At 38.6% G+C, this 26073-nt stretch overlaps 1 protein-coding gene across 1 annotated transcript in view; it reads left to right on the top strand.

Moving 5' to 3' along the window:
* The window catches only part of LOC149541380 (uncharacterized), a 189522-nt gene that overhangs the window by 25407 nt on the left and 138042 nt on the right, over window positions 1-26073 (top strand). Inside the window, exon 3 of the mRNA XM_089796650.1 lies at window positions 23175-23232. Coding sequence (XP_089652776.1) covers window positions 23175-23232 — 58 coding nt within the window. The remainder of the gene's footprint in view (window positions 1-23174; window positions 23233-26073) is intronic.

Genomic DNA, 26073 nt, shown 5'->3' with positions numbered 1-26073 from the left:
TCCGTATTCCAACACAAATCACCACCCTTAAATTCATTATCCTATCCTAAAGCAACAAAACGATAGCCCAATTTAACCGAATATTCACCATTTGAAGACGCACACCAAAAGACCTTCTCCTCGCCTACTGTCTTACACACCTCCCTTTCTAAGAAAATGCTTTACAAAAGCTCTTCCTGCTTCTGAAAGTTCATCTCCATCATAACACTTCCACTTCCATTCAGCCCTATAAGTCCCATCTTCTAAAATCCAATAATCTGCACTTTTCGTCCCTAGTGTCATGACAAGACCCTTCTTATCTCTTCAAACCGTGGATTGTCAGCAAGGGCAGGGTAGCCATTCCAAAAGTCATCCCAAAAATTTGATTTCTCCCCGTTACCCACGAACCAAGAGACACAATCTGTTGTAACAGGTTTGCAGGAAATCACAAAATTTCAAATAGCCACTCTTGCAGGAGGATTTCTGATGGTTGAGATCCTCTTTGGTTCAAGCGAATCCAAATACGTTGCTCGGAGGATCCTTACCCAAAGTTGATCTGAACATTTGTAAATAGTCCAAACTAACTTTGCTCCCAAAGCAGTATTCATCATTTGCAATCTCTTAAACTTGCCCCCTCACTTCTTTTTGACTGGTAGATTTTCTCTCAAGCCAAGGACGCTTCTCTTCCTCCCCCACTCCAAAAAAATTTCCCCATCTTCTGTCCTAGAATTTTAATAACCTTCTTTGGGATATTCAAACACATCATTGAGAAAATCGGCACAATTAACACTACAAATTTAAACATTTAAATGCGCCCTGCTAGAGTAAGCCACCTGCCTTTCCAACCCTCCATCTTCTTTACACATTTGTCAACTAAATTCTTCCACAAATCTGCCTTGTTGCATCCTTGGGAAAGGGGAATGCCCAAATATTTACCTGGAAGAGAGCCACACTTAATGTTAAGGATTCTGCCAATGGCCCTTTGCTTATTAATTGGAACATTGGAAAAGAAAATCTTTGACTTGTTCCAGATAATCATCTGTCTTGAAACCCGTCCATAAAGATCAAGTGTTTTCTTCATCACTCTAGCTTCCCTTTCGAAAGCTTCCCCAGCTAAAAAATTATCATCCACAAATTGTAAATCCGAAACAACCTCTACTCCTTGAGCGACATTCACTTTAATCCAAGCACCAGACACTCTGTTTAGTGATCAATGTACCTAAAACTTCTGCCATTATAATAAAAAGAAAAGAGGACAGTGGATCCCCTTGTCGGATATCTTTATCCATTCCAAAGAAACCTTGAGGGCTTCCATTTACCAAAACTGAGAATCGGGGTGTAGAAATACAACTACTTACCCATCTCGTCCTCTTTTCATTGAAACCAAATCTCAAAAGAACTTTAACTAAGAAATCTCTATCTGCTTCATCATAGGCTTTCTTTATATCCAACTTTCCCATCATCTTCTCCAACTTTCTTAGCTTTATAGAGGGAATCATTTCTTGTGCTATAATCACTCCATAAATAGATCTTCCCAGGGAAAAACCACTTTGTTTAGTAGAAACCATAGAGTCTAAAATCCTTTTCAACCTATTTGCCATAACCTTAGAGATAATCTTATAAATAGTATTACACAAAGCTATCGGTTTAAAACCCTTAAATTTTGCCACCACCTCCTTTTTTGGGATTAGAGCAATGAAAGTGTTATCTAAATACTTTAAAACAAACCCATCTAGGCGGGATTCCTCCACAATCTCCCACACTTCTCTCCCAATTACATCTGAGAATTTTTGAAAAAAAGAGTGCAGAGAAACTATCAGGTCTTGGGGCTTTATCCCTACCTAGACCCCATTAAGCCTTTTTAACCTCCAACTTTGACACCTTATCTAATAACATTGCATTTTGACTATCAGACATTTGCCTCAAAATTACATCTAAGACCTCTACCTCCTCCGCCTTATCAACCTCACTTTTTTGTCCATGATTTTGAAAAAAGGCAACTACTTCCTGATTAATATCCTCTTGTGTAGTCAATAGCTGTCCCTCACCCGAATTAATAGAGTAAATATTGTTTAAAGCCCTTCTCATTCTTACCAAGTTGTGAATTTTGGTGTATTCCTATCACCATCATTAAGCCATGTCTTTTGAGATTTCTGTCTCCAAAACACCTCTTCCCTAACGAGGACCTCTACATATTCCTTACTCAAAAGTTTTTCCATCCCAAAATCCTCCTCTTGCATTCCTGAGCGAATAACTTTTATCATTTGAAGCCTTCAACGAAGCCTCTAAATAGAGCTTATAAAAAATAGCATGGTAGTGTTCTCTATTCCAAATTTTCAGCTGGTCTTTCAAGAAGTGCGATTTCTTGAAAAAAAGGAGGCTTTATTACCTTTAAAAAAGGGAGCTTGTAACCACCACCCTTTCACTAAATCTTTGAAACCCTTCGCTCTTAGCCACAGCTTCAAATCTGAAAGGATCTATCCGGGGAAGACTCTTGTAATTTTAACGTATAGGAAAATGTTCCAAACCTTGAACTGGTAGGATCTTAGCATTACAGGTTCGTTTGCAAGCAGACCAATCTCCAAACAATGAGAAGCGGTCCAATTTTTGAACAATATTCACAAAACCTCGCGCTTCAAATTTGAAAGGACACTTGTCTAGGGAAGACTCCTCTTGTAATCTTAAACCTATAGGAAAATGATCCGAAGTATGAATTGGTAGGATCTTAGCATCATAGGTCCATCTGCGAGTAGATCAATATCCAAACAAAGAGAAGCGGTCTAATGTTTCAACAGTATTCACAAAATCCCGCCTTATATTTGTCCTAGTGAACTCTCCTTTTTTGAAAGGGATGTTGAAAAGCCCATCATCCATCACGAATTGTTAAAATATGTTTGACTAGCACATACCCAACCCCTTACCCCTCTCTTCTCCATGTGACTTGGATGGCATTAAAGTCACCTTTGAGGATACCAATTTCATTTTCTATCAATTGAAGCACTCTTGTCAGAGTTCTCCAAAGATCCCTTTTATATCTATCTTGGATAGGGCCATAAATATTTAGAAGATCGAAACTCGCATTAAGCTATTTGGGAAAATCTCTAAACCATTGCCAATATTGGCCATACTGAACAACCTCGATCTTCATTGATTCCTCCTTCCATAAGAGCCCCAAGCCTCTAGAAGCCCCTAAAGCCTCAGTCCAAAAACTCTTCCATCCACCAAAACATCGACCTAAGAAAGCAAAATCATCCTTTTTGATCTTTGTTTCTTGCAAGAGAAAAACATCCGATTTCACTTGATCATCCTCATTTGATCAAGGTTTGTCAGGGGCATTGCAACCCTTGATATTCCACGATAGGAGCCTCATTGCTTCTAGGAAGAGGGATAACCCCTTCCCGATCTCAGTTTGCTTTGTCTCGTTGCACTGGCAGCCTCTATAAGCAGAGTCTTTTTACTTTTTCGACCTTGCTTCTTTTTTTCCCCAACTTCAACTTTAGAGTCCTTAGCGTTTGTTTGGGATAAAGATATTTTTTCATAAGACGCAAATCTCCTCTAAATCTAGAAGATCCTCTTCATCCTCGTGTTCCATCCTCTGAGTCTGACTCAATCATTCGACCACTAGAATCCCTTACTGAATCAAAATAACTCTCCAGGTTCCGCATAGGTGAGATCTGGATATCTTTAAACCCTTCAACATCCTGACCCACTCCATCTTCTACATCGCATCCAGATTCTACATCATCTTGACAGCTAAGCTTTTGAATATCTTCCTCTGATTTCTCCAATCTACCTGAAAGCTCATTTCCTCGACATTCCTCATTAGAAAGTTGATCTTCTCCTTTTGATTTTGAGGATGGGCAGTTTTCTTCAAGAAACCTATTTGTATCATGTCTACATTCCCCATACTCCACTCAAGCTATTTGCTCAGGATCTTCACTCCTTTCTTCCTCCTTTGCTTCATCAGGCTCGCCTTCTGCTACATCCTCCCCGACATTCTCCACATAGTTTCCTTCTAGAAAGGCTACATCATCACTTATTGGCTTCATAGCCTGCATCTTCAGCCCACTTCCTTCCCATCTATAGACATCCCTATTGTGTGCTTTCCTCTCCCCATCTTTGTAAAGTATCGCTCACTCCCACCTTGCTGCTCTCTCTAAACATTCTTTATAGGAAGTTTCTTTAGTCTTTTGGGAGGTGGAAAGAGTGATCACTCTTTGCAACAATTTCTCCTCTTCTAGGCTTTTCCTAGTCCCAAACCATCCTCCTCATGGTCTTCGCTTAAATATTCCATACACACCATTAAATTTTCCTCAATGGAAAGCGGTTGTCGCCATACACCTTCTATAGTGTAAATGGATGAAACATTCCATTGTATGCATATTTGTAGAAACATTTGCAAGGTCACCTTATGCACCATCTCGATGGACTTAAATGTATCTACCCAACTTATCTCCTATCAGCTTGTAAGAGGTTTCATTCCAGTATTCTTGTCGGAGTTTTCTCAATCCTATCCGGATCGGGAAAGTTTGAATAGCCTCATTTGCATGATCAAAGTTTTCTATCCAATGTTTCATATAAAAGCCTTTCCCTTCAAGCATGTAAGGACCAAGATTTAAGATCGAGTCCTTGTCATGCTTGCAATCTACAGTCACCATATAGAAAACATTTTCTAGAGTTTTAAATCCTTTAACCTATCCCCAATGTTTATCACACCAGCTTTTGACCTTTTCAAACACAGGCCATTCTCCACCCCATTTGATAAAAAAGGTATGGCTTTTAAAAAAAACTAACTGAATCTTCCCATACCATGATGTTTTGTTAGGAACCTGTGTGTTCCTTCTGTTTATTTTGTTACAGTAGAGTTGTTGGACGCATATGCTTTGTAAGTCGTTCCGTGAGTTTATTTTATTATCCCACATGCATAGGTAGTATTACTTTTCTAGATCGTACCCAGTATATAAGAATAGGTTGAGGCCCTTGATGGGCACGGACGAATTTATTGTATTGAGCTTGCTCAAAGGAGGTTACCCCCTCGAAGTGGCCTGCGATCAGTAGATTTATTCTGAGTTCTGCTATCACTTTGTATTCTGTTATTTCGAGCATTCTCACGATATTGCTATAAGGAGGTTCTTCTCATCTGGTATCAGAGCACTCTCCTGGGCTCGCTGGGTGGAAATTACATCAAATTTTTTTCTGTCGTGGCCTTCAGGTTCCTCTCACTTCTAATATCTCTTGTTATTGCAATAACTCTTTTCAGTTGTTCTGTCTGTGAGTGAATTTTTCTAAGTCGACTGTTCAGGAAAAAAACAAAAAAAAACAAAAAAAAAAAAAAAAAAAAAAAAAAGAGTAAAAATTTTTCTGTTTTTTAGTCGTAGCTTCCTTGTTTGCTTTCTGTTTCTGCTCATACTTCCGCAGAACGTCTGCAATATCATTTCGCATACTTCCTTCCTTGGCGATCCAACCCCAAATTTTACATATCAAAGCCCTAAATCCCTCATTTATCTAATTTTAGGGTTTGCCCTATCTTTTTCACCTCTCATCCAATCGCCACCAAACTGAGCCACAAGATTCAATTCCTCATTTTGCTCCCTTATCCCTCTTGGACTGTTCGCCTCATTTCGCCTCCCTACCCTTGAAACCCTCATTTTTCTTTTTCCCTTGTCCCCAGATAGTCTCCCACCACCCGTCAAACACCCATTTCCTATATGAGTTTTACCCAAATCCAAGTTTGCCGTAACTAAAAAAGTTTTTGTTTCTCATCTTCTACCCATTTCAAAAAAAAAAAAAAAAAAAAAAAAAAAAAAAAAAAAAAAAAAACAAAAAACCTTGTTTTATGGTTGTTACGCGTACAGGAGCAAAAATCATGGAAGAGGAAATTGCATCCCTCAAAACCAGACTTCAAGATCTGGATGACAAAATTCTGGGTCTTAACTTTCAGCAGTCAGCCATGAGCCGAAACCATTCAGGAGATACTGGGTCCTCTTCTGGCAATTTCCGTGGACCAAAGCTTGATTTTCCACGCTTCGATGGTTCTGATCCGACTGGATGGATCTATAGGGCAGAGCAGTATTTCAGCTTGCATAATACTTTGGATAACCACAAAGTCTCCCTTGCATCTTTTCATTTGGAACATGAAGCTCTTCAATGGTTCCGTTGGTACATCAAGGCTAATGTAGGCCCAACGTGGAGCGAATTGTGCACCCTCATTTTGGAGCGCTTTGGCCCTAGTTCCTTTGATGATTTCACAGGAGCACTCACTAAACTGCGTCAAACAGGCACTGTAAGAGAATACCAGACAGAGTTTGAAAAATTAGCTAATCACACAGAGGGCTTGTCTGATGAATTCTTCCGTAGTTGTTTTGTCAGTGGTCTGAAGGATGCACTTCGCTCAGAAGTCAAAATGTTTCGACCTACTACAATGATGGAAGCCCTTGGGTTGGCTAAGTTAGCGGAAGACAAGATTAGTGCTCTACAACGCTCCAGATCTAATTTTGTTCCATTCAGAAATACAGGTTCTCACAACCCTCCAGTCATACCAGCTCCCAGAACTACTCCGATCAAGCACTTGTCTGAAACAGAGATGCGAGTTAGGCGAGACAAAGGGCTTTGTTATAATTGTGATGAGAAATGGTCTCGGGGCCATAGATGTGTTCAGCAAAAGCTCTATCTCTTGGATGTGGATTCTCCACCGGAACTGGAAGAATATGTAGATGCTCAGGAAACAGTGGATGCTGAGGTTGAGCCTCACCAGCCTGAACCTCCTTCCCCAGAAGCTCCACCAGAGATATCTGTCCATGCTTTGGCAGGAGTCACTACTCCACAAACCATGCGGGTCCAGGGTTTCTTCAAGAAGATCCCTCTTACTATACTCATTGATTCTGGTAGCACTCATAACTTCATTGATCCACGAATAGCCAAACAGGCTGATTGCTTTATCCATCCCTGCTCTAGCTTTGAAGTCATGATTGCCAATGGGGGCACTTTACCTTGTAAAGGGAAATGTCGCAATGTGCGTCTCTCTATTGGAGATTATAACATGCGCTCTGACATGTTTGCCTTACCCTTAGGTGGTTGTGATGTGGTTTTGGGTGCCCAATGGTTACGCACTCTTGGCCCCATTCTCTGGGATTTTGCTGAACTTTGGATGCAGTTTTCAGCCGAGGGGCTCCAACACACTTTGAAAGGCTTACAACCAGGGTCTCTCAGCATCATCAGTTCACACCGTATGGAAAAACTTCTTAAGAAGAATTCACATGGTGTCATCGCTCAGCTCCATTCCATTCAGATGCAGCCATCAGCAGTCTCTAGCACTCCTGCCGATCTCCAACACATTTTGGACAAGTATTCTGGTATATTTGCTGAACCTGTGGGATTACCTCCTTCTCGTCCAGAGGACCACCGTATTCAGCTCCTTCCTGGCAGTGTTCCGCCCAACATCAGGCCCTACCGCTACCCATTTCATCAGAAGACCGAAATCGAGATACTTGTCCGTGACTTACTGAAGCAAGGTATTATTCGCCCTAGTACCAGTTCCTTTTCTTCTCCAGTTCTGCTTGTTCGCAAAAAAGATGGGTCATGGCGACTCTGCATTGATTTCCGAGCACTTAATCATCTCACTATAAAGGACAAGTTTCCCATTCCAGTTGTTGATGAACTTCTTGATGAACTTCATGGGGCTCATTTTTTCTCCAAGTTAGATCTTCGTTCTGGGTATCATCAAATTCGGGTTAATGAGGAGGATATACCTAAAACTGCCTTCCGCACACATGATGGTCACTATGAATTTTTAGTCATGCCCTTTGGCCTCACGAATGCTCCTTCAACATTTCAGGCAGTGATGAATAACATATTTCGACCATACCTCCGAAAATTCATTCTGGTCTTCTTTGATGATATCCTCATATATAGCAAAACTTGGGCTGAGCATCTCCATCATCTGAAGCTTGTCTTGCAACTTCTCTCTGATCATCAACTCTGTGCAAAACTATCTAAATGTGTGTTTGGCCAGGAGGAAGTGGAGTATCTCGGGCATATTGTTGCACACCATGGAGTGCGGGTGGATCCTACAAAAATAGATGCCATGAAAACTTGGCCGCATCCTAAAACTCTCAAGAGCCTTCGGGGTTTTTTGGGGTTGACTGGCTACTACCGCAAGTTTGTCAAAGATTACGGGAAAATTGCAGCACCATTGACAGCTCTGTTAAAAAAGGATGCCTTCTCCTGGACCCCTGTTGCTGAGACTGCATTTGAACAACTGAAACAGGCTATGTGCAGTACACCTGTTCTCGCGATGCCAGATTTTTCCAAACCCTTCACTATTGAGAGTGATGCTTGCGGCAATGGATTGGGTGCTGTTCTCCTGCAAGATGACCATCCTATTGCGTTCACTAGCAAAGCCCTCTCTGGTAAGAATCTAGCCCTCTCTACTTATGAAAAAGAAATGATGGCTATTTTGCATGCTGTACAGAAGTGGCGGCCATACCTCTTAGGGAGTCATTTTTGCATCAGAACCGATCACCAAAGTCTGAAATACTTCCTGGAACAACGGGTATCCTCTCCTCCACAACAGAAATGGGTCAGCAAACTCATGGGGTATGATTATGAGATCACCTACAAGAAGGGTAAGGAGAATATTGTGGCAGATGCTCTTTCTCGCACATTTGATAATCAAGCTTCCCTTTCCGCTATTTCTAAGCCCATTCCCAATTGGTTAGCGTCTGTTCAGCAGGGCTATGACAGTGACTCTTCTTTATCTCCAATCATTCACCAACTAGCCAATAATCCTTCTGCTATCCCACATTACTCTTGAGATGGTGCTTCTCTTCGATACAAGGGTCGGCTAGTGCTTCCTCAGAACCCAGCTCTACATCAGGCTATTTTTTATGAACTCCATGCTTCTCCTTCAGCAGGGCACTCAGGCTTCCTCAAAACTTATGAGCGAGCAAGGAGAAACTTCTTTTGGAAAGGGATGAAACAGACGATTCAACAGATGGTGGCTGAATGTGATACTTGCCAACGCCACAAGGGTGAAACGACCCTCCTTCCTGGCTTGCTCGAACCATTGCCCATCCCTACACGGATTTGGACTGATATTTCTATGGATTTCATTGAAGGGCTTCCTAAATCCGGTGGCAAGACAGTGATCTTGGTTGTGGTTGATCGTCTCTCGAAATATAGTCATTTTTGTGCCCTCAGCCACCCCTATACTGCCTCCTCTGTTGCACAAATCTTCATGGACCAGATATTTCGTCTTCATGGACTCCCTTCTTCCATTGTCTCTGATCGTGATGCAACTTTTACCAGTCATTTTTGGACTGAACTGTTTCAGAAAACTGGCACCAAACTGAAGATGAGTTCGGGCTATCACCCACAAACTGATGGTCAAACGGAAATTGTCAATAAATGCTTGGAAACTTATCTTCGTTGCTTCACTTCCGAACAGCAACATCAGTGGGCCAAGTGGCTCCCTTTAGCTGAATGGTGGTATAATACCTCTTACCACACTGCCTCTAAAATGACTCCATATGAAGCAGTCTATGGTCAGGCACCTCCAGTGCTCCTTCCCTACACTCCCAACAGCTCCCCAGTCCAGGCAGTTGACATAGTTCTTCGCAGCAGGGATCAGATTCTTCGTACCTTACAGGATAATCTTCACATGGCCCGTAATCGGATGAAACAGCAAGCAGATCAACACCGTTCTGAGCGCTCATTTCAAGTTGGGGATATGGTTTTTCTTCGTCTACAGCCATACAAACAATCCTCCCTAAAGCTGAAAGGGCGTCATAAGCTGGCCCCAAAATTTTATGGGCCTTATCAGGTTCTGCAGAAGATTGGTTCAGTTGCTTATAAACTAGAACTTCCTCCTTCTTCCCGCATTCATCCAGTCTTTCATGTTTCTTGTCTAAAGAAAGTTCTGGGTACCACTGTCAGAGCACAAACTACTCTCCCTGAAATGGATACGGAAGGATCCATTATCCTGGAGCCGGTGGCAATCATTGACCAGCGCACTCGCCAGCTTCGCTCTCGCTCCATCTCTGAGGTCTTGATTCAGTGGCATGGCATGCAACCAGAGGATGCTACCTGGGAACCCCTTCTTCAGATGCAACAACAATTTCCACACCTTAAGCTTTGAGGACAAAGCTTTTTTCTAAGGGAGAGGGGATGTTAGGAACCTGTGTGTTCCTTCTGTTTATTTTGTTACAGTAGAGTTGTTGGACGCATATGCTTTGTAAGTCGTCCCGTGAGTTTATTTTATTATCCCACATGCATAGGTAGTATTACTTTTCTAGATCGTACCCAGTATATAAGAATAGGTTGAGGCCCTTGATGGGCACGGACGAATTTATTGTATTGAGCTTGCTCAAAGGAGGTTACCCCCTCGAAGTGGCCTGCGATCAGTAGATTTATTCTGAGTTCTGCTATCACTTTGTATTCTGTTATTTCGAGCATTCTCACGATATTGCTATAAGGAGGTTCTTCTCATGTTTAAGTCTAGACCTACCACTGTGCATGTTGTTTGAGTTGGGTCATCCGTGATAGCTTTCTCCCATTCCTTTGATATTTTAAGCCTCCAAAACTTTTGAGCCACCACACTAAAATCCACTTTTCCTCCCAAATTTGTTGAAACAAATCGACCCTTTCCTTCCTGTGAAGCCCTTCCTTTGGTTTCTCGCATGGCTCCAAGAGAGCCTCTCTCTTTCTTTGAAAAACCTGACATTCTTGATCGTTATACCATTATGGAAGTAATTGGAAAATATTTGCTTGTTATTAACAGACACCAAGAGTTCTATATATACAAAAGAATGAAACAATGTTTCGTACGATCGTAAAGAATAGAAACATTCTATTTAAGCTGAAAGAAAGCTAAAAAAGCTACAGCTAACTAAAGCTAACTAAATATATACAATAGATTACTATTAACTAATAATAGATGATTATCTATTAGCGTAATACCCTCCCTTAATGGTTTATATATCTCCAACACCAAGCTGTCCTTTGAATTTGACAAACTTATTAGGACCAAGAGGCTTGGTGAGAATGTTTGTAGTCTGATCTGTGGTAGGACCATACTAAAAATCTATTGTTCTATCTTCAACTGTCTTACGTTGTGACAGTGAACATTCACATGCTTGGTTCGTTCATCAAAGACTAGATTTTGGGCTATCTTGATAACGCCTTTGTTATCAACAAACAGAGTAGTCGATCCTACTGGTGACATTTGCATATCCCCAAGAATCTGATGAAGCCAAACAACTTAACATCTTGCTTTAGTAGTTCCTCTGTATTCGGCCTCTTTAGAGGAGAGAGAAATTGCCTGCTGCTTCGTATTGGTCCATGTGATTGCACTGGATCCCAAACTGAACACATTTAGAAGTTGACTTTTTATTGTTAACAAAACTTGCCCAATCTGAATCTGTGAACCCACTTAGTCTAGGAGTAGAACTTCAAGAGTAAAGAAGTCCATAATTTGAAGTGTCCTTCACATAACGAAGCACATGCTTTGGTGCCATCCAATGATTAGCCTTAGGGGCTGTCATAAAGCGGAAGATGTAGCTGACTGCGAAGTTGATGTCAAGTCTAGTAGCAGAGAGGTAGATGAGGCTGCCTATTAGTTTCTTGTATGTAGTATCATCAACGGGAGGAGAATCAGACTTTGTAGATAACTTGAGACCATTCTCCATAGGTGTAGGTGCAAGTTTGCAATCCTGCATACGGAATTTGTCTAACAGAGCCCTGGCATATTTGGATTGAGATACAAATAACTAGAGGACTGTTGCCAAACCTCAACACCTAGGCAATAATGCATGAGCCCAAGGTTAGTCATATCAAAAGACTGACATAAATTTTGTTTGATTCGCCGAATCAAAGATGCTAAACTATCAATGATGATCAAATCATCCACATAAATAACCAAAAGGATGATGTCTCTGTCAGTATTCTTCATGTACAAATTTGAGTCTGAAGAACTCCTCTAGAAGCTTTGATCACTAAGGTACTTATCAATTTTTATGTACCATGCCCGAGGAGTCTACTTCAAGCCATAGAGAGCTTTTACCAATTTGAGAACCTAATGGTCTTCACTAGTAACCTTGAAACCAAGAGGCTATGTCATGTGCTAGGACTAATTCAATGGTGCTCATCTTTGCAACAGGAGCAAAGGTCTCTTCATAATCAATGCCCTGACGCTGAGAAATGCCTTTCGCAACTAAACGAGCTTTGCACTTATCCGAAGTACCATCAAATTTGTATTTGATTTTGTAAACCCATTTGTAGACAAAGGGTTTCTTCCCTGGTGGAAGATTAGAAAGGACCCAGATGTTATTCTTCAGCAGGCTCTAGTGTTAAGATGTCATGGCTTGTTCCCACCTTGTAATTCTTGCAGCCTTAGACTATGTTTGAGGTTGAAATACAATTTGAATGTTGGCCATCAAAGAAAAGTTAACTGACTTTGTAGGTTTACTCCTTTTCCGAGCAATTCTCCCATCAATGAGCTCATCATCACGAAGATCAACAAGTGTCATAGCTCACCACTTAGGCCGGAGAGGAGAATGAAAAACTTTAGTATTAGGAGATGCTTGGTGATTAGGTTCCTCATCAATAGATTCTAGATCAAACTCAGGTGAAACATGTACAAAGCGAGATGATCTTGCAAGAGAAGCTGGAGGTGTTTGTACAGGTATCACTAGTATAACTGGAGCTGCAAGAGCTATTGGAGCCCTCCCATTAGGCGAACCTAATGGAAGCCTAACTCCCAAATCACGAGCTTTCATAGGTTGGTTTGCTGGATCAGGAACAGGAGAAACAGGCATGAAAGGTCCTCGCTGCTCATCAAAGACTACATCACTACTTTAGATGAGACAAGATGTTCAACATGATCAAGCGGTAGGCTTTTTGAAGACTATAGTATCCAACAAGCATGAGTTTCTGAGTCTTGGCATCCAACTTGGTGCGTGACGCATCAGGGATCCAAACAAAAGTAAGGGAGCCAAAAACCTTCAAGTGACTGATTCTGGGCTTGCAACCTAACTAGGCCTCTTCCGAAGTTTTACCTTTGATCGCCACTGTGGGTGACCGGTTTAAAAGATAAATTGCAATGTTGACTCCTTCTGCCCAAAACTTTTTCAGAACATGTCTATGTTTGGGCATGGATTGAGCCATCTCAATGATTGTCCTATTTCGACATTCAATTACACTGTTGTTTTGTGGTGTGTGGGGTGTGGTTAATTGGCATTTGATGCCATGAGTATCCAAGGAGCTAGAGAAAACATTAGGACAAAATTTCCCCTCATTGTCTGATCTAAGAGTAATAATAAATTTTCAGACTCTTTTCACTAAAGGTTAAACTTCTGAAATACAAGAAATGTATTTGATTTCTTTTTAAGGAAATATATCCACATTTTTCTATTGAAATCATCAATAAACAACAGAAAAGACGTGGACTCAAGAACAAAAGGAGTTGCCATAGGGCCGCAGATAGCAGCATGAACAAGCTGAAGTACCTGAGAAGCTCGCCATGGATCGCCACTAGTGAAAGGTGTGCGATATTGCTTCCTAGCCTGGCATGCATCAGAAACTCCAAGCTGTTGAGTCTAAATCTCTGGCAATCCAAGAACAAGCTCATCTTGAGAAAATTGTGAGAGATAATGCACATTTAAGAGCCAATATCGCTGATGCCAAAGTGTGCTAATAGAAGACAGCCGAGCAGCCATAGCTAAGTCCCGAGAATCACCAGAATTAGTAAGTCTTAAACGACCATGATCGTCAAGACCTAGTGCAACAGTAGACTGAGTCCCCTGATCAGTGATGGTGCACTGATGTGAATTGAAGGTGACATCCAATTGTGGAGAATGTCGTAGTAATTGATTGACTGAGAGTAGATTTAGTTCCATCCCTGGAACATAGTACACATCGAGGAAATTGAGGTTCCTCCGAGCAGATTGAATCTGAATGTTGCCTTTGCTGACAACTGTGTACTCTTCTCTGCCACCAAAAATAATAGTTTGAATAAGGTTGGTGTTAGTGAACCAGTCTTTGTGGTGAGTGAAGTGACGAGAGGCACCTAAATCAATATACTAGGTAGATGACTTGACATGATCTGCAGGTCTTGTAGCCATGAAAGTGTAAAAGGCAGATTCCATCTGCTTAGTGTGCTCTGTATTGTTCGCTTTTGGTTGCGAACCTGATTACTTAGATTGTGTGGCTAAGCATCTCCGACATTCAACCTTTATTTGCCCAAACTTGTTGTAGTAGTTGGATTGAATGTTCTTCTTTTGGGAACCATCTGATGCTGGAGTAGAAGACTTCTGCTGAGATGGCTGCTGAAACTTGCCTTATCCTTCTGAAAGGATTTAGCAACGAAGGCTTGCTCTGTGGAGGCGGAGGTGGAGCTGCTACCGAATTGTTGTTTCCACTGGTCTTGCTGAAGAAGTGTGCAAAGATCAATGAACTTCAGATCAACACCGAAAGATGTGATGTTGAGTCTTGATAAAATGCTCATAAGACTTTGGTAAACTTTGAAGAGTGATAACAATGACAATAAAAAACAATGTTCTTCAAAAAGAAAGCTCTGCTTTTGTCAGAAGTCTCATGAAGACTTTTGAGATGTGTCTAGATCTCGGTCGCTGTCTTGTCAGATGGAATTTGAGAGAGTTGATCATTAGCCATGGATATCTTGAGAAGCATCACTGCCTCCGGATTATTTGGATCCCATGTATCCTAATCAGGACCAGGAGCAGTCAAACACTTTGTAACACCCAAAACAAGTTGATCGGTGTTTCGATATTAAAAAATTGCGATCATCCGCTACTTCCAAGTGCCATAATTTTGACCATTGAATTTGGAGTTGTGCTCAAGCAGAATGGTTGTCAGAGATGCCATGGCATTTTTTCAATGAAAAAAAGTGAAAATTTGTGAAGGCATGTTCTTCAAGGCAAAAAAATAGAAGACCCATAAAATTTGGAGAGTGACCCAGAAGAGAGCTTAAAAAACCCAAAAGGAATATATTGCCATTTATTGGATTTGTAGCCCCAAAAATTGAGGCACAAAAATCGAGAAACCCACCAAATTTGACAACCCATTTGAGCTCTCAAAAAATTGACCAAGAGTCTAGAACCAGAAAAAATTTCGAGGTAAAAAAACTAGGGGTTCGAGCAAAATCCTAGTCGTCGGCCATGTAGGTCGAATTAGAAAAAAATGGCAGAATGAAGGTATTTGTTGCCCTGACATCTATGAAAACTTTTGGACTGCTTCAGATGTAAAAATGAAGGGTTATGGCATGTTGGTGTTTTAAACTACCAAGCAACAAATACTTGATACCAAGATGGTGAAGAACAACTTAGTCTAAGGGTTAGCTATTTCCTATGCTCAACTAAGAAGTCCTCAGATCTGGACTCAACTTCAACAAAACCGCAAGGATTTTCTACTTTTTAGGTTCTGCAAAACTAAGGCAGGTGCATGTAAGGGATAAAAGGATACAAAACTGGATACTATCTTCACACCACATTCACTTACTAATATTCTTCTACAACACTTTCCCCTATCGTAGATATTTGGTCAAAATTCTTCGTAGATTTACATATAATTCTGAGTAACATCAGCTAACCAAAACACAAAAATTAAATGCAACGAAGTACTGATCAGCTATGATATTCTTCATACATTAAAGTAAAATTGATTTGATTTTGAGAATTTGCTTGATGCTAATCCATGATCTCTTCATACGCAAACTGAAATAATTGATTAGTGCCTCATTCATTGGGATTCAGAGTCTATCCAACTATTTTGACCTAATTGATTGCATTACAATTAATATCATTAGTAGTTTACCCTAAAACTCATTCTTATGCATATCCTTCTTATTGCCTGGAAATCATATCATATCACTGAAGCATTTACATAATTCGTTGAATTAAAAGCAATAGCAAACTGATATACAACCTATCCTAGTTGCATTCATTTGAATAAGTTTTTCCCATACAACCTCAAGATAACCAGTTAATAACAATGGAAACAAGATTTAGAGAAAATAGATGTGATATTTCATCTTTGTATTAATTTTCTTTGTAAATCATATAACATTGGAATGGAACTTAGAACAACTCAAGACAAGACAACATGATCCTTGAATGTTAATGTATTCTCGGATTTGCAGAGAAAATACATCACAAAAATTTACATCAACAAAACTGGACCAAATGTAAACATAGCAAAAACTAAAAATTACATAATAGTTCGGACCCGTTCTCTAGCCTTGGGATCTCATTTATATAGCATGAGATGCAACAAGCTTCAGGCTTAGAGAACAATGACAGCTGTCCTTAAGACAGAAAGATATTTACAAAAGGTTACTGTCACAAAAGACAAAATTTGGTGCAACAGAAAGGTCTACATCATGAATATTCCTTTTGTGGGACCACTTCTGTTGCGGCTTCTTTGTTGTTGAGGAGTTTGTGATTTGCCTTGATGTAATTATCATTCCTCAGGGTGTGTGATCATTGGACTTATTTGTGATGGACCAGTTTCTAATATTTGAAAGCTGAGTTTAACTTGTGGTTCTCCATCTAGGCCATCATGTACTGACAAACTAACAATTACACTTGATTCTTCTGCTGCCAAGTCTGCAGTTGATTGTTTGTTGTTTTCTTCTTCTGCTTCAATTGATGCATCAATTACTTGTAACTCATCTTGGTCTACCCCATCTTCATCATTTCCATCGAATCCTAACTGTTTTGAATGTATGAAATCTGCTATCCACTTGTTGAAAAGTGTATCATCTGGCCAATTAAATCTCAATATTTCATGCTGCTTCTTTAAAACATATTCTCCCAATTTATTTATTTCAACAAATTCCTTTCTCAAAGAATCATAAAATAATTGAATTTTGACAACTTCCTCAGTTGTTTTAGCCAACCATGCATTCGCGTTTTCATTTATCACTTTATTCAACCTGAGGCACAACAAATCATTTAATTCTTGGGCCCACTCCTCTTTATTCTTCAATTTATCTATTTTCTTAAGAGCACGAGGGAACAGTTCGAAATCTTCTTTAGATATTTGGAAAAACAATTTATGATCCTTTTTTGCAGAGTGACTCTCTTGTCATCAAAATCAGAAAGGTCACTAGTTATGTCAAAAGTTTTCTCTATTTGCTCATAAGACAAACTAATAACTAAGAAGCATAAAAGAGTGACATCCCTGTTCCTATTATTCTATTTATTCAAAATTGGTTTCAAAGTGGCCTTATTGCTTTTCAACTCATCCCATGTATTCATTATGCTTGTCAATTTTTCATAAAATGTAGGCCAATCAATCTTGTTTACCACATACATAATTGTTTTTCTTATCTTGTCCTCATATTGTATATCCAATTCTAAATGCAGTGCCCATAGTTTGCTCTTCTCCTCTTCAAACTCTTCAGCTATATAAAATTAAGGTCTCTATAGAGTATCTGGTAGCTCCATGAAGGGAGTTGACTTGAAAGGCTCTATTGGAGGACGAGGATAAGTAATTTTGGGTTGGCTGGATTCTCCCATTATTCTTTTTCCAAATTGCTTGTTCATTTGAGCCATTTGAGACTTGAGTCTCCAATTGATGTATCCTATTTCTTCTTTCCTCATATGCCTTTAGCATCTCTTCAAATCTAGCATTGAGCTCCAAGAATTTATTCTCGTCTTTTGCAGCAACAACTCCAAAATCCACCATTTCTTTGGTCATCAGAGATACCTTTTCACTATCTACCTCTTCTACTATGAGGCTGCCTATATGTTTAGCATTTGAGGCTTCTTGTACCTTGGTTTTATCCTTTTTCTAAATGGACCATATCACCAATGCTTGATGATCATTACTATATTTCAATTCCTTATGGGCCTGCAACACCTCTTCTTCAGTCTTGAACTGAGTATCTTTTGCTTTCCTCACAGCGTCAAAAACCATGGCATTTGCAATATCTCATTCAAGTAATATCAAAATTCCTGAATCCTTCTACAATTGTCTTCCCCCTTTAGGGGTTATATGTGCAAACTCCTCCATGAAACTGGCTCTAACTTCTTCAATTTCAGAGTCCTTTTTACCAGGTTGCTCTACTCTGATCACTTTACACTTGGCCTCAAAATTATCAATATTTCTTCTCCACAAGAATTGAGCAAATGCTCTGGACTTTACAAAACTCTCATCATCAATAAATTTTTTAGAGGCTTGTGCTATTACAAGATCCATTTCCTCACCTCTGTAATCTTCCACAGTAAGAGCTAGTGTTGGCATAGGAGGCTCCTCAGGCACTCCTTCTATATCTGCTGTTGTAACTACAATATCTCTCGCTCCTCCCATTTGTCTTAGCTGCTCTCTCAAGGATATTTCATCATCTATTCGGAGTAGGGTCTAGGTAGGGGAGTATTCTTCAGCCTTAGAAGATGATCCTTGCTCCAATTTCTATTTCTTAGGTGCAGATGCAGCAGGTGGGCTTTCAGAATGTGGTCTTTTGTATTGAGGAACAGGCTATACACTCTTGGGCATTGTATACCTGGCTTTTTTTTGCAATGTGTACTGCCCTAGATTCAAAATCATCTTACTTGCCAATCTCTTCTCTACCTCAATGGCCTTATCACGATGTGCTTGGGTTAAAATTTCCTTCTTTTCATTCAGAGTTTTCATAAACCCAACAAAGTTATCCATCAACATATCTCTTTTCATACCCCAATATTTTCTATCAGCAAGGGGATCATAGTCTGGCTCAAAAGTATTTATAAAATTCAAAATCTTGCTATATACTTTCCATTTCTCCTTCGTAAGTTCCTGCTCTTGTAATGAGAACTTATTGCTAAATATATCCTTTGGAAAGTATACCATATGTTTATGAGATTTGGCTTTAGTTCTTTCTCTGAATAAGTCATAAAATCCCTCAAGGTCTATAAATAAAATCCCTCAAGGTCTATAAAACGGGCATGGGATTGAGCCATTTGATATTTATCTAAAAACTTCTCCAAATCCCTACATCCCTTTTTTTTGACAAAAACAAAATTATGCCCAATAGTAATTTGGGGAAAGAAAGTACCTTTGGATTTTCCCAACAATTCTCTTTCTTCCACTGATCCTATCTGCCACAGAAGCTCAACAATTCCTACTTTCAAAGGCACTTGATAGGGTATCACATGTGGTTTTCCAAGAAAACCATAAACTCTGAATATAGTAGACATTGCATATGGGATGATGTCTCCCCAATTGTGACTTACTATCAACCATTTGGCATGATCTTTAGGTCTAATCAATTCTAGTGAAGGTTGAGGTATCCTAGAGCTATACCCTACTAACAACATTCTAAGCCTAGAAGCAAAATACCTGTCAAATCTGACAAAGCTTGCATAAGTTCCTCCCATGTCAAGTCCGCACTCCATAATTGAACAGGGAGTTTTTCTCCATCTCTTTCCAACTCCTTCATTTCTTTAGAGAAAAAGGTAACTCCCTTATACAAACATATGTACATTGGCATGGAGTACCAACAGAAAGGTTTATTTACTTTAGCTTTTGCAATAACCATTAACGCAATATGAATTTCTTCTAGCAAGAGAGTAGCAAAGTCAAAAATAGAACTCATAGCGTATTGAAGGGTTTGAGCAATGACGAAGACGATGGTCTTGCTCATCCATACCAAAGATCTTGCAAAGAAAGAAATACGATGCCTGTGCTCTGGGGTTGAAATATTTTTTCAATAATGGCTCTAGAGTGTTTGGTGTAACCAGGGGTAATGATCCTATTCTGACAAAATGTTCTTGTAATGGTCCTCCCCTTAAATATACCCTCTGTGTATCATACCCAGCCTGGAAGTCTTCCATATCTATCTTCTCATGGTTAGGGTTTAATTTGAAAACTTCTTTGATCAATTATGGTGAAACCCAAAAAAGATTATCACCAGCATGATTCTTCACAATCTTGGTTATTGGATTATATTTCTTTGACATTATTGCAAGCAAATCATCATCAGAGAAAATTTTCGAGATAATTAATTTGCCAATGTCAAATTCCCATACATTTTTTAGGGGAGTATCTAGTCTTCTCTTTACAAACCATTTACGGAAAAACTCTAATCCTCTAATAGATACTTCGGCATCTCTCAACTAGTTTGCTTTGTCATAAAAACCCTCACTGACCAATAACCTACCGTTTTTTGGAATAAATTCTTTTCCCCTAGCAAGCTCATTCATGGATTGTGGCATTTGCTCTAAGAAATCATCATGTACAACCCTTTTTAAGTAATCTATCTTCCCTGAAAAATTCCCTTTGTGGAGGCATGTTTAATAATTAACTTACTGTAAATATATTTTCTCAATTTTCCAAAAACCCAAGATACTCACTTGATTTTCTTGTTTCTCTCCTTTGAAAATTGCTTAGCAGCAAATCAAAACCCTCAAAAAATTTGCACCCTTAACTTTGAAAATCTTCCCTATGTGAGAATTCTGCAACTTTAGTATTCAATAATGGAAAATTGGAGTTCTTATTGCAAAATTAACCTCACACGAAATAGCATTGACCAGAATTAATGCCCCAACAGTCATATTTCATTTCGCATTGTGAAATTTGAAATTCAACTATCGATCTTCATAAATCAGACGACTTAGCTTTAAACTCAAAATGACGTTGCCTTTTTGTGAAACTAGCCACACGTCAACAAGGCGCTTCCCCACATTTGCTAAAGTTCGAGCAAGTTCAAATTACGGGAAAGCGCCAGTCGTTGATCTTCGATCATGAAAAACCTTTGGAATTGCTACGTTCACTTTTACTATTTCGGGCCCACTTATATAGTCACCCTCCAACTCATTAAACACATAGACTGCTCAACAAATTAGTATAAGACATTTCGGCATGCGTCCCAACTCAGCATTACTAGGCAACCCTTTGAACGATTGGCCCCACCTGTCCACATGTCAGTCAGGCGCTTCCTTGCTTTTGTTAAATATCGAACATCTTCATAAAACAGGACAATGCTCTCTGTCGATCTTCAAACGATTGACGGTTCCATAAGATTTACCTTGTTTAAAACCCTAGTCAGCAACAACAACCAATGAGAATTAGTTAACCTTTCTAGCGAGTCCTGACAACAGTCTGACAACTTAGAATTATCCTGACAGGTCCAAGCTTTGCGGCTTATTAAAGAACTGACATCATCAAGGTACACATGTCATGTAGGTGCTTCTCCACATTTGCTAAACTTCGAGCACTTTCAAATTGCGGGAAAGTGCTCATCGTTGATCTTTCTTTGATCAATGGTTTGTAAAGGTAAACCACACTGTGGTCAAAACACTTTCACATAACACTAGTGGGTTAACATGAGGTTAAAACCATGGTTTAAAACAAAGGTTAATAACAAAAAGAAAATCGGGATAATATTTAAAAATAAACACGGAAAAAAGTAAAAAGAAATTCTTAAACTGAAAAGCTTGCTGCGTAATATTTCAAAATAAACCAATACATTCCTCTTTTTTGAAAACTAGGGCATAACGATAAGGGTTTTATGAAACTTAAAGTTTTCATCTAGGGTTTTTTGACACACCCTACCTCTAAAATCATAAATCCACTGGGTTTTCACTATTACATGCAACAAAATTATAAAAGGTGAAAAACTAGGCTAACATGGTAGACACTTGTTTGCTCCAAACACAACAAAAAAACAGCCAATCCTGAGCTGCTCCAGATGTGGGTATTTATAACAAAATGCGATTGTGAAAAATGACGGCCAAACACGAAAAGAGTTGGTCTAAAAATTCAAGCAAGAAAAAAGACCAGAGCCATAGTTGGAGGAAATCACGATTTTTATACAAAACAACCCTTGCAATAGCTGAAGACACAATTTATCCAGTCGATTTGTAGAGAACAAAACACGTGATTTGCATAGAGGGTTGAAATCCTAGCTTGAGACTATAGTATGATTTTCATTCGAATTTCTCAAGGTAGAATCCCTAGATGGGTTGTAGAGAAACTAACTGAAATAATTTCGAAAAATTTAAACAAATAATTTCAAAAAGAAATTATAAATTTTGTTGAAATTTGTTTTAGTATTGGCTTTGATGCCATATTATGGAAGTAATTGGAAAATATTTGCTTGTTATTAATAAAGACAAAGAGGTCTATATATACAAAAGAATGAAACAATGTTTCCTTAGGAAACGATCGTAAAGAATAGAAACATTCTATTCTAGCTGAAAGAAAGCTAAAAAAGCTACAGCTAACTAAAGCTGAAACCATTATGACGCCTGAAGGGACCCCTGCCATTCCTCTATTGCATCAGATAACCATTTCCAGATGGCTGTCACGGTCTTCTGTGGTTAAACCTTAAACCCTGCAGCTGTCGTTCCGCCATTGAGATTAAGTTCACGACTACTACTGTTTATTATTACTGCAAAATCTTTCAACTCACTCTTTTCCTGTAAACTTTATTAGAAGTTGACACTTGTCTTTTTATACATGTAGCATTTATATGTTTGCCTCCTTTGCAAGGAAGGCCGTTCTTAATCTGGCTGCTATTATTCCTATTTCTTCATGATGTTCGAGAGTGCTAAGTATCAATATTCATGTACCAAAGGTTTCTCATCTTTAATTCTTTTTGTTTAACATACAACCACGATGGCTTCAAAGTATCCATGTGAAGACCACGATGGCTTCAAAGTATCCATGTGAAGCTTAGAAAGATTTTTTACTATAAGGCTATCTGTGGTTACTATCTATTTATCAAAAATCATATTATTTTTCTAACTTGAACCCTTTTACAAAATCCTACACTTGGTTATGAAGAAGTTAAAGAATCTGCTTGGTGCATATTTTGGTCTCTGCATTTGAATAATATTTGAGCTACGTTTATTTTTTGAGACCGTAATTTTGCTGGCACATATCTTGAAATTGCTATTTTTGACGTAAAACAACAAAACTTGGTATGCAAGCCAGTATGATGTTGAATGAAAGTGAAACCAACAAAAAATTGTGAATAGAATATTGAATGATGCATGTGAGTTGGTAACATTGCAGCCATTGAACTCAAATTTTACTATTTTTGAAGTTTAATAATAAAATGGGATATGCAAGTGAATGCGATCTTGCATGGAAACACTGAAAACTTACATAGATTAGATACATCTTGGGAAACAAATTTTATTTTTTTATTCATTTAAAAAAAAAAGAATTCTGAAGGGTTTTCAGTGTGGTTGCAGAATTTATGCATAAGCTGTGGTGTACTTGTTCCGCCCGAATCATTGGTTCCAAACTATGGTTAGTATTGATGACTTAATTTATTCCCTTTATTTTTCTTTTGTTCATGAAAATGGTGGGTAAAATTATTCTGAACAAGTGCAATTTGAATCCTGTTAATATTTGTATTCTAGCATGGGACAATCTTAAGAAAATTTGGAGGATTTATACATTGCCCTAAATTCTCTTGTAATTCAGTTTTACTCATATTCTTCTCATTGTCAGAAGCTGTCCATGCATCAAGGACTATTTAGAGATGCTTGGTATTTGTTGCAAGATAAGGACATGTCAATCATGTTTGCTCTTCCTTTTCATTACCTAATTTAACCACAACTAGTGAATGTTCCACAATGAAGGATGAGGAGAAACCTGCAATGGTTGTTTCAGCTGGGAGTAGACAGGAAAAATAATGGAGAAAGCATGGATGTTCTTGAATAATGAGAAATAACATAACCATAAGACTCTTGTCCAGAAAATAAACATTAACAACAATAAAAGGGAAAATAAAGATGCACAAAAGACATGAGATTATCCTAGGGAAAACCTTTCACTTAAAGGGAAAAAACCAGTCACACTAGAAAAATATAAATATCTCTTTTACTGATAATAAATGTCCAAGTACAATGCTTTCTACTTGATGCCATGCATCATTACACTAAGCAATCACATAAATAGATTGAAATGAGACTCTTTATATTTCACCCAAAGGTTTTTTCAATTTCTAAAATTAAAACTCTTCATATTTTCATACACATGCCTCTTTGCATGACACATGTCTCTACATATTATCTCAAATATTATCATAAATGTCTTATTCAGTTGAGGATGGCCATAACGGTTATATTTCTATTTCATAAAATCAGAAATAAAGATCTCTATTGCAGTTACAATATTCAACGCTCTCTCTTAGTAAGAGAGAGATCTTTAGTATGGCAGGCACACATAGTTGCTACCAAAGATGTGAATGATAAATTCTCATAAAAACATGTTATCTCAGCATAACATAATTTACCATAGTTACTTCATAAGCTCTTAAAATTACTGACATGTGTTGTCCTCCATTTTGTTATCACAAAACGAACGTAATAGTACGCAACTTTTCCAATTGAGTTTCACATTGGCAAAAATTGATGATTGTGATATTGCTATCATGATTTAACTGTGTGATTTTTGAGTCAAACTCATTGACCCATGTTTCATGAGTAGTGATTCAACATGAATCCATCTCTCATGAGAATAAATGAAACACTCAGCACTCATTGGATCTAGGTGATGCTCACAGGGGTGAAGCACTGGGACTTCCCGGGAGGTCACCCATCCCAGTACTACTCCAGCCTGAGCGTGCTTAACTACGGAGTTTTCTCCATGGTTAAACCCAAAGCTTGCAACCCCATTTGCAAAACCTTCACCAAGTGTTGTGCCTTATGAACCATTCATTAGAAAGCCCCTTAAGCTCATCAATTGATAAGTAGGAGATAATTTCCACAGCAAGTCAAATTGTGATATTGCTATCAGGATTTAACTGTGTGATTTTTGAGTCAAACTCATTGACCCATGTTTCATGAGTAGTGATTGAACATGAATCCATCTCTCATGAGAATAAATGGAACACTTAGCACTCATTGGATCTAGGTGATGCTCATAGGGGTGAAGCACCGAGACTTCTCGGGAGGTCACCCATCCCAGTACTACTCCAGCCCGAGCGCGCTTAACTACAGAGTTTCCTCCATGGTTAAATCCAAAGCTTGCAACCCTATTTGCAAAACCTTCACGAAGTGTTGTGCCTTATGAACCATTCATTAGAAAGCCCCTTAAGCTCATCAATTGATAAGTAGGAGATAATTTCCACAGCAAGTCAAATTGTGATATTGCTATCAGGATTTAATTGTGTGATTTTTGAGTCAAACTCATTGACCAATGTTTCATGAGTAGTGATTCAACATGAATCCATCTCTCATGAGAATAAATGGAACACTTAGCACTCATTGGATCTAGGTGATGCTCACAGGGGTGAAGCATCGGGATGGGTGACCTCTCGGAAAGTCTCGGTGCTTCACCCCTGTGAGCATCACCTAGATCCAATGAGTGCTAAGTGTTCCATTTATTCTCATGAGAGATGGATTCATGTTGAATCACTACTCATGAAACATGGGTCAATGAGTTTGATTCAAAAATCACACAGTTAAATCCTGATAGCAATATCACAATTTGACTTGCTGTGGAAATTATCTTCTACTTATCAAAAATTGATGAAACAATTGTTACCAATTCTTATAATGAAATGTTTTACTAAATGTTGTCATCGAGTCTTTTTTTGTTTTTTCAGTTAGTTAGTCTATACTTGATTTTTGAAGCTTTCAAAGTCCCTTTTGCATTTTTAAGTGTTTGATTTGATTGTTTTTTTCTTTTTTGTTTCCTTCAATCTCTTGCATTCGATCATACCTTCGTTTCTTATTTGTCAAAAGATATTAAGATTTAAATGCCTAGTGGGGTTTGCAAGCTCAACTACATATTTAAAATATTGAGCTTATATTTTAATGTTGAGTTGCACTTTAAAAGAAAAATAACTTAAAACCACTTTATGTTATGTTTTTAAGTTACTTTATGACTTCTCATTTATCACTTAAGTGATTTAAGTCATTATAGTGCACTTGATGTTATATTTTGATGTTGAGTTACTTTTTAATTTATCACTTAAGTGACTTTATCACTTTATAGTCTAATTTGATGTTGAGATTTACTTGAATGTTTTAATTTAAAACATTTAAGTGAAATATCACTTTTTGAATATATTTACACATAATATGTAAAATATATTAGTGTAAATATGTATTTGACCCCTTTAAGTGAGATTTGCTTAAT

This window comes from Cupressus sempervirens, chromosome 8 (genome assembly GCF_028749045.1).
Source record: "Cupressus sempervirens isolate cs-2001-9-10 chromosome 8, ASM2874904v1, whole genome shotgun sequence".
In the NCBI taxonomy this organism is placed as follows: Eukaryota; Viridiplantae; Streptophyta; class Pinopsida; order Cupressales; family Cupressaceae; genus Cupressus; species Cupressus sempervirens.
This window is presented reverse-complemented; position numbering and strand designations above follow the sequence as displayed.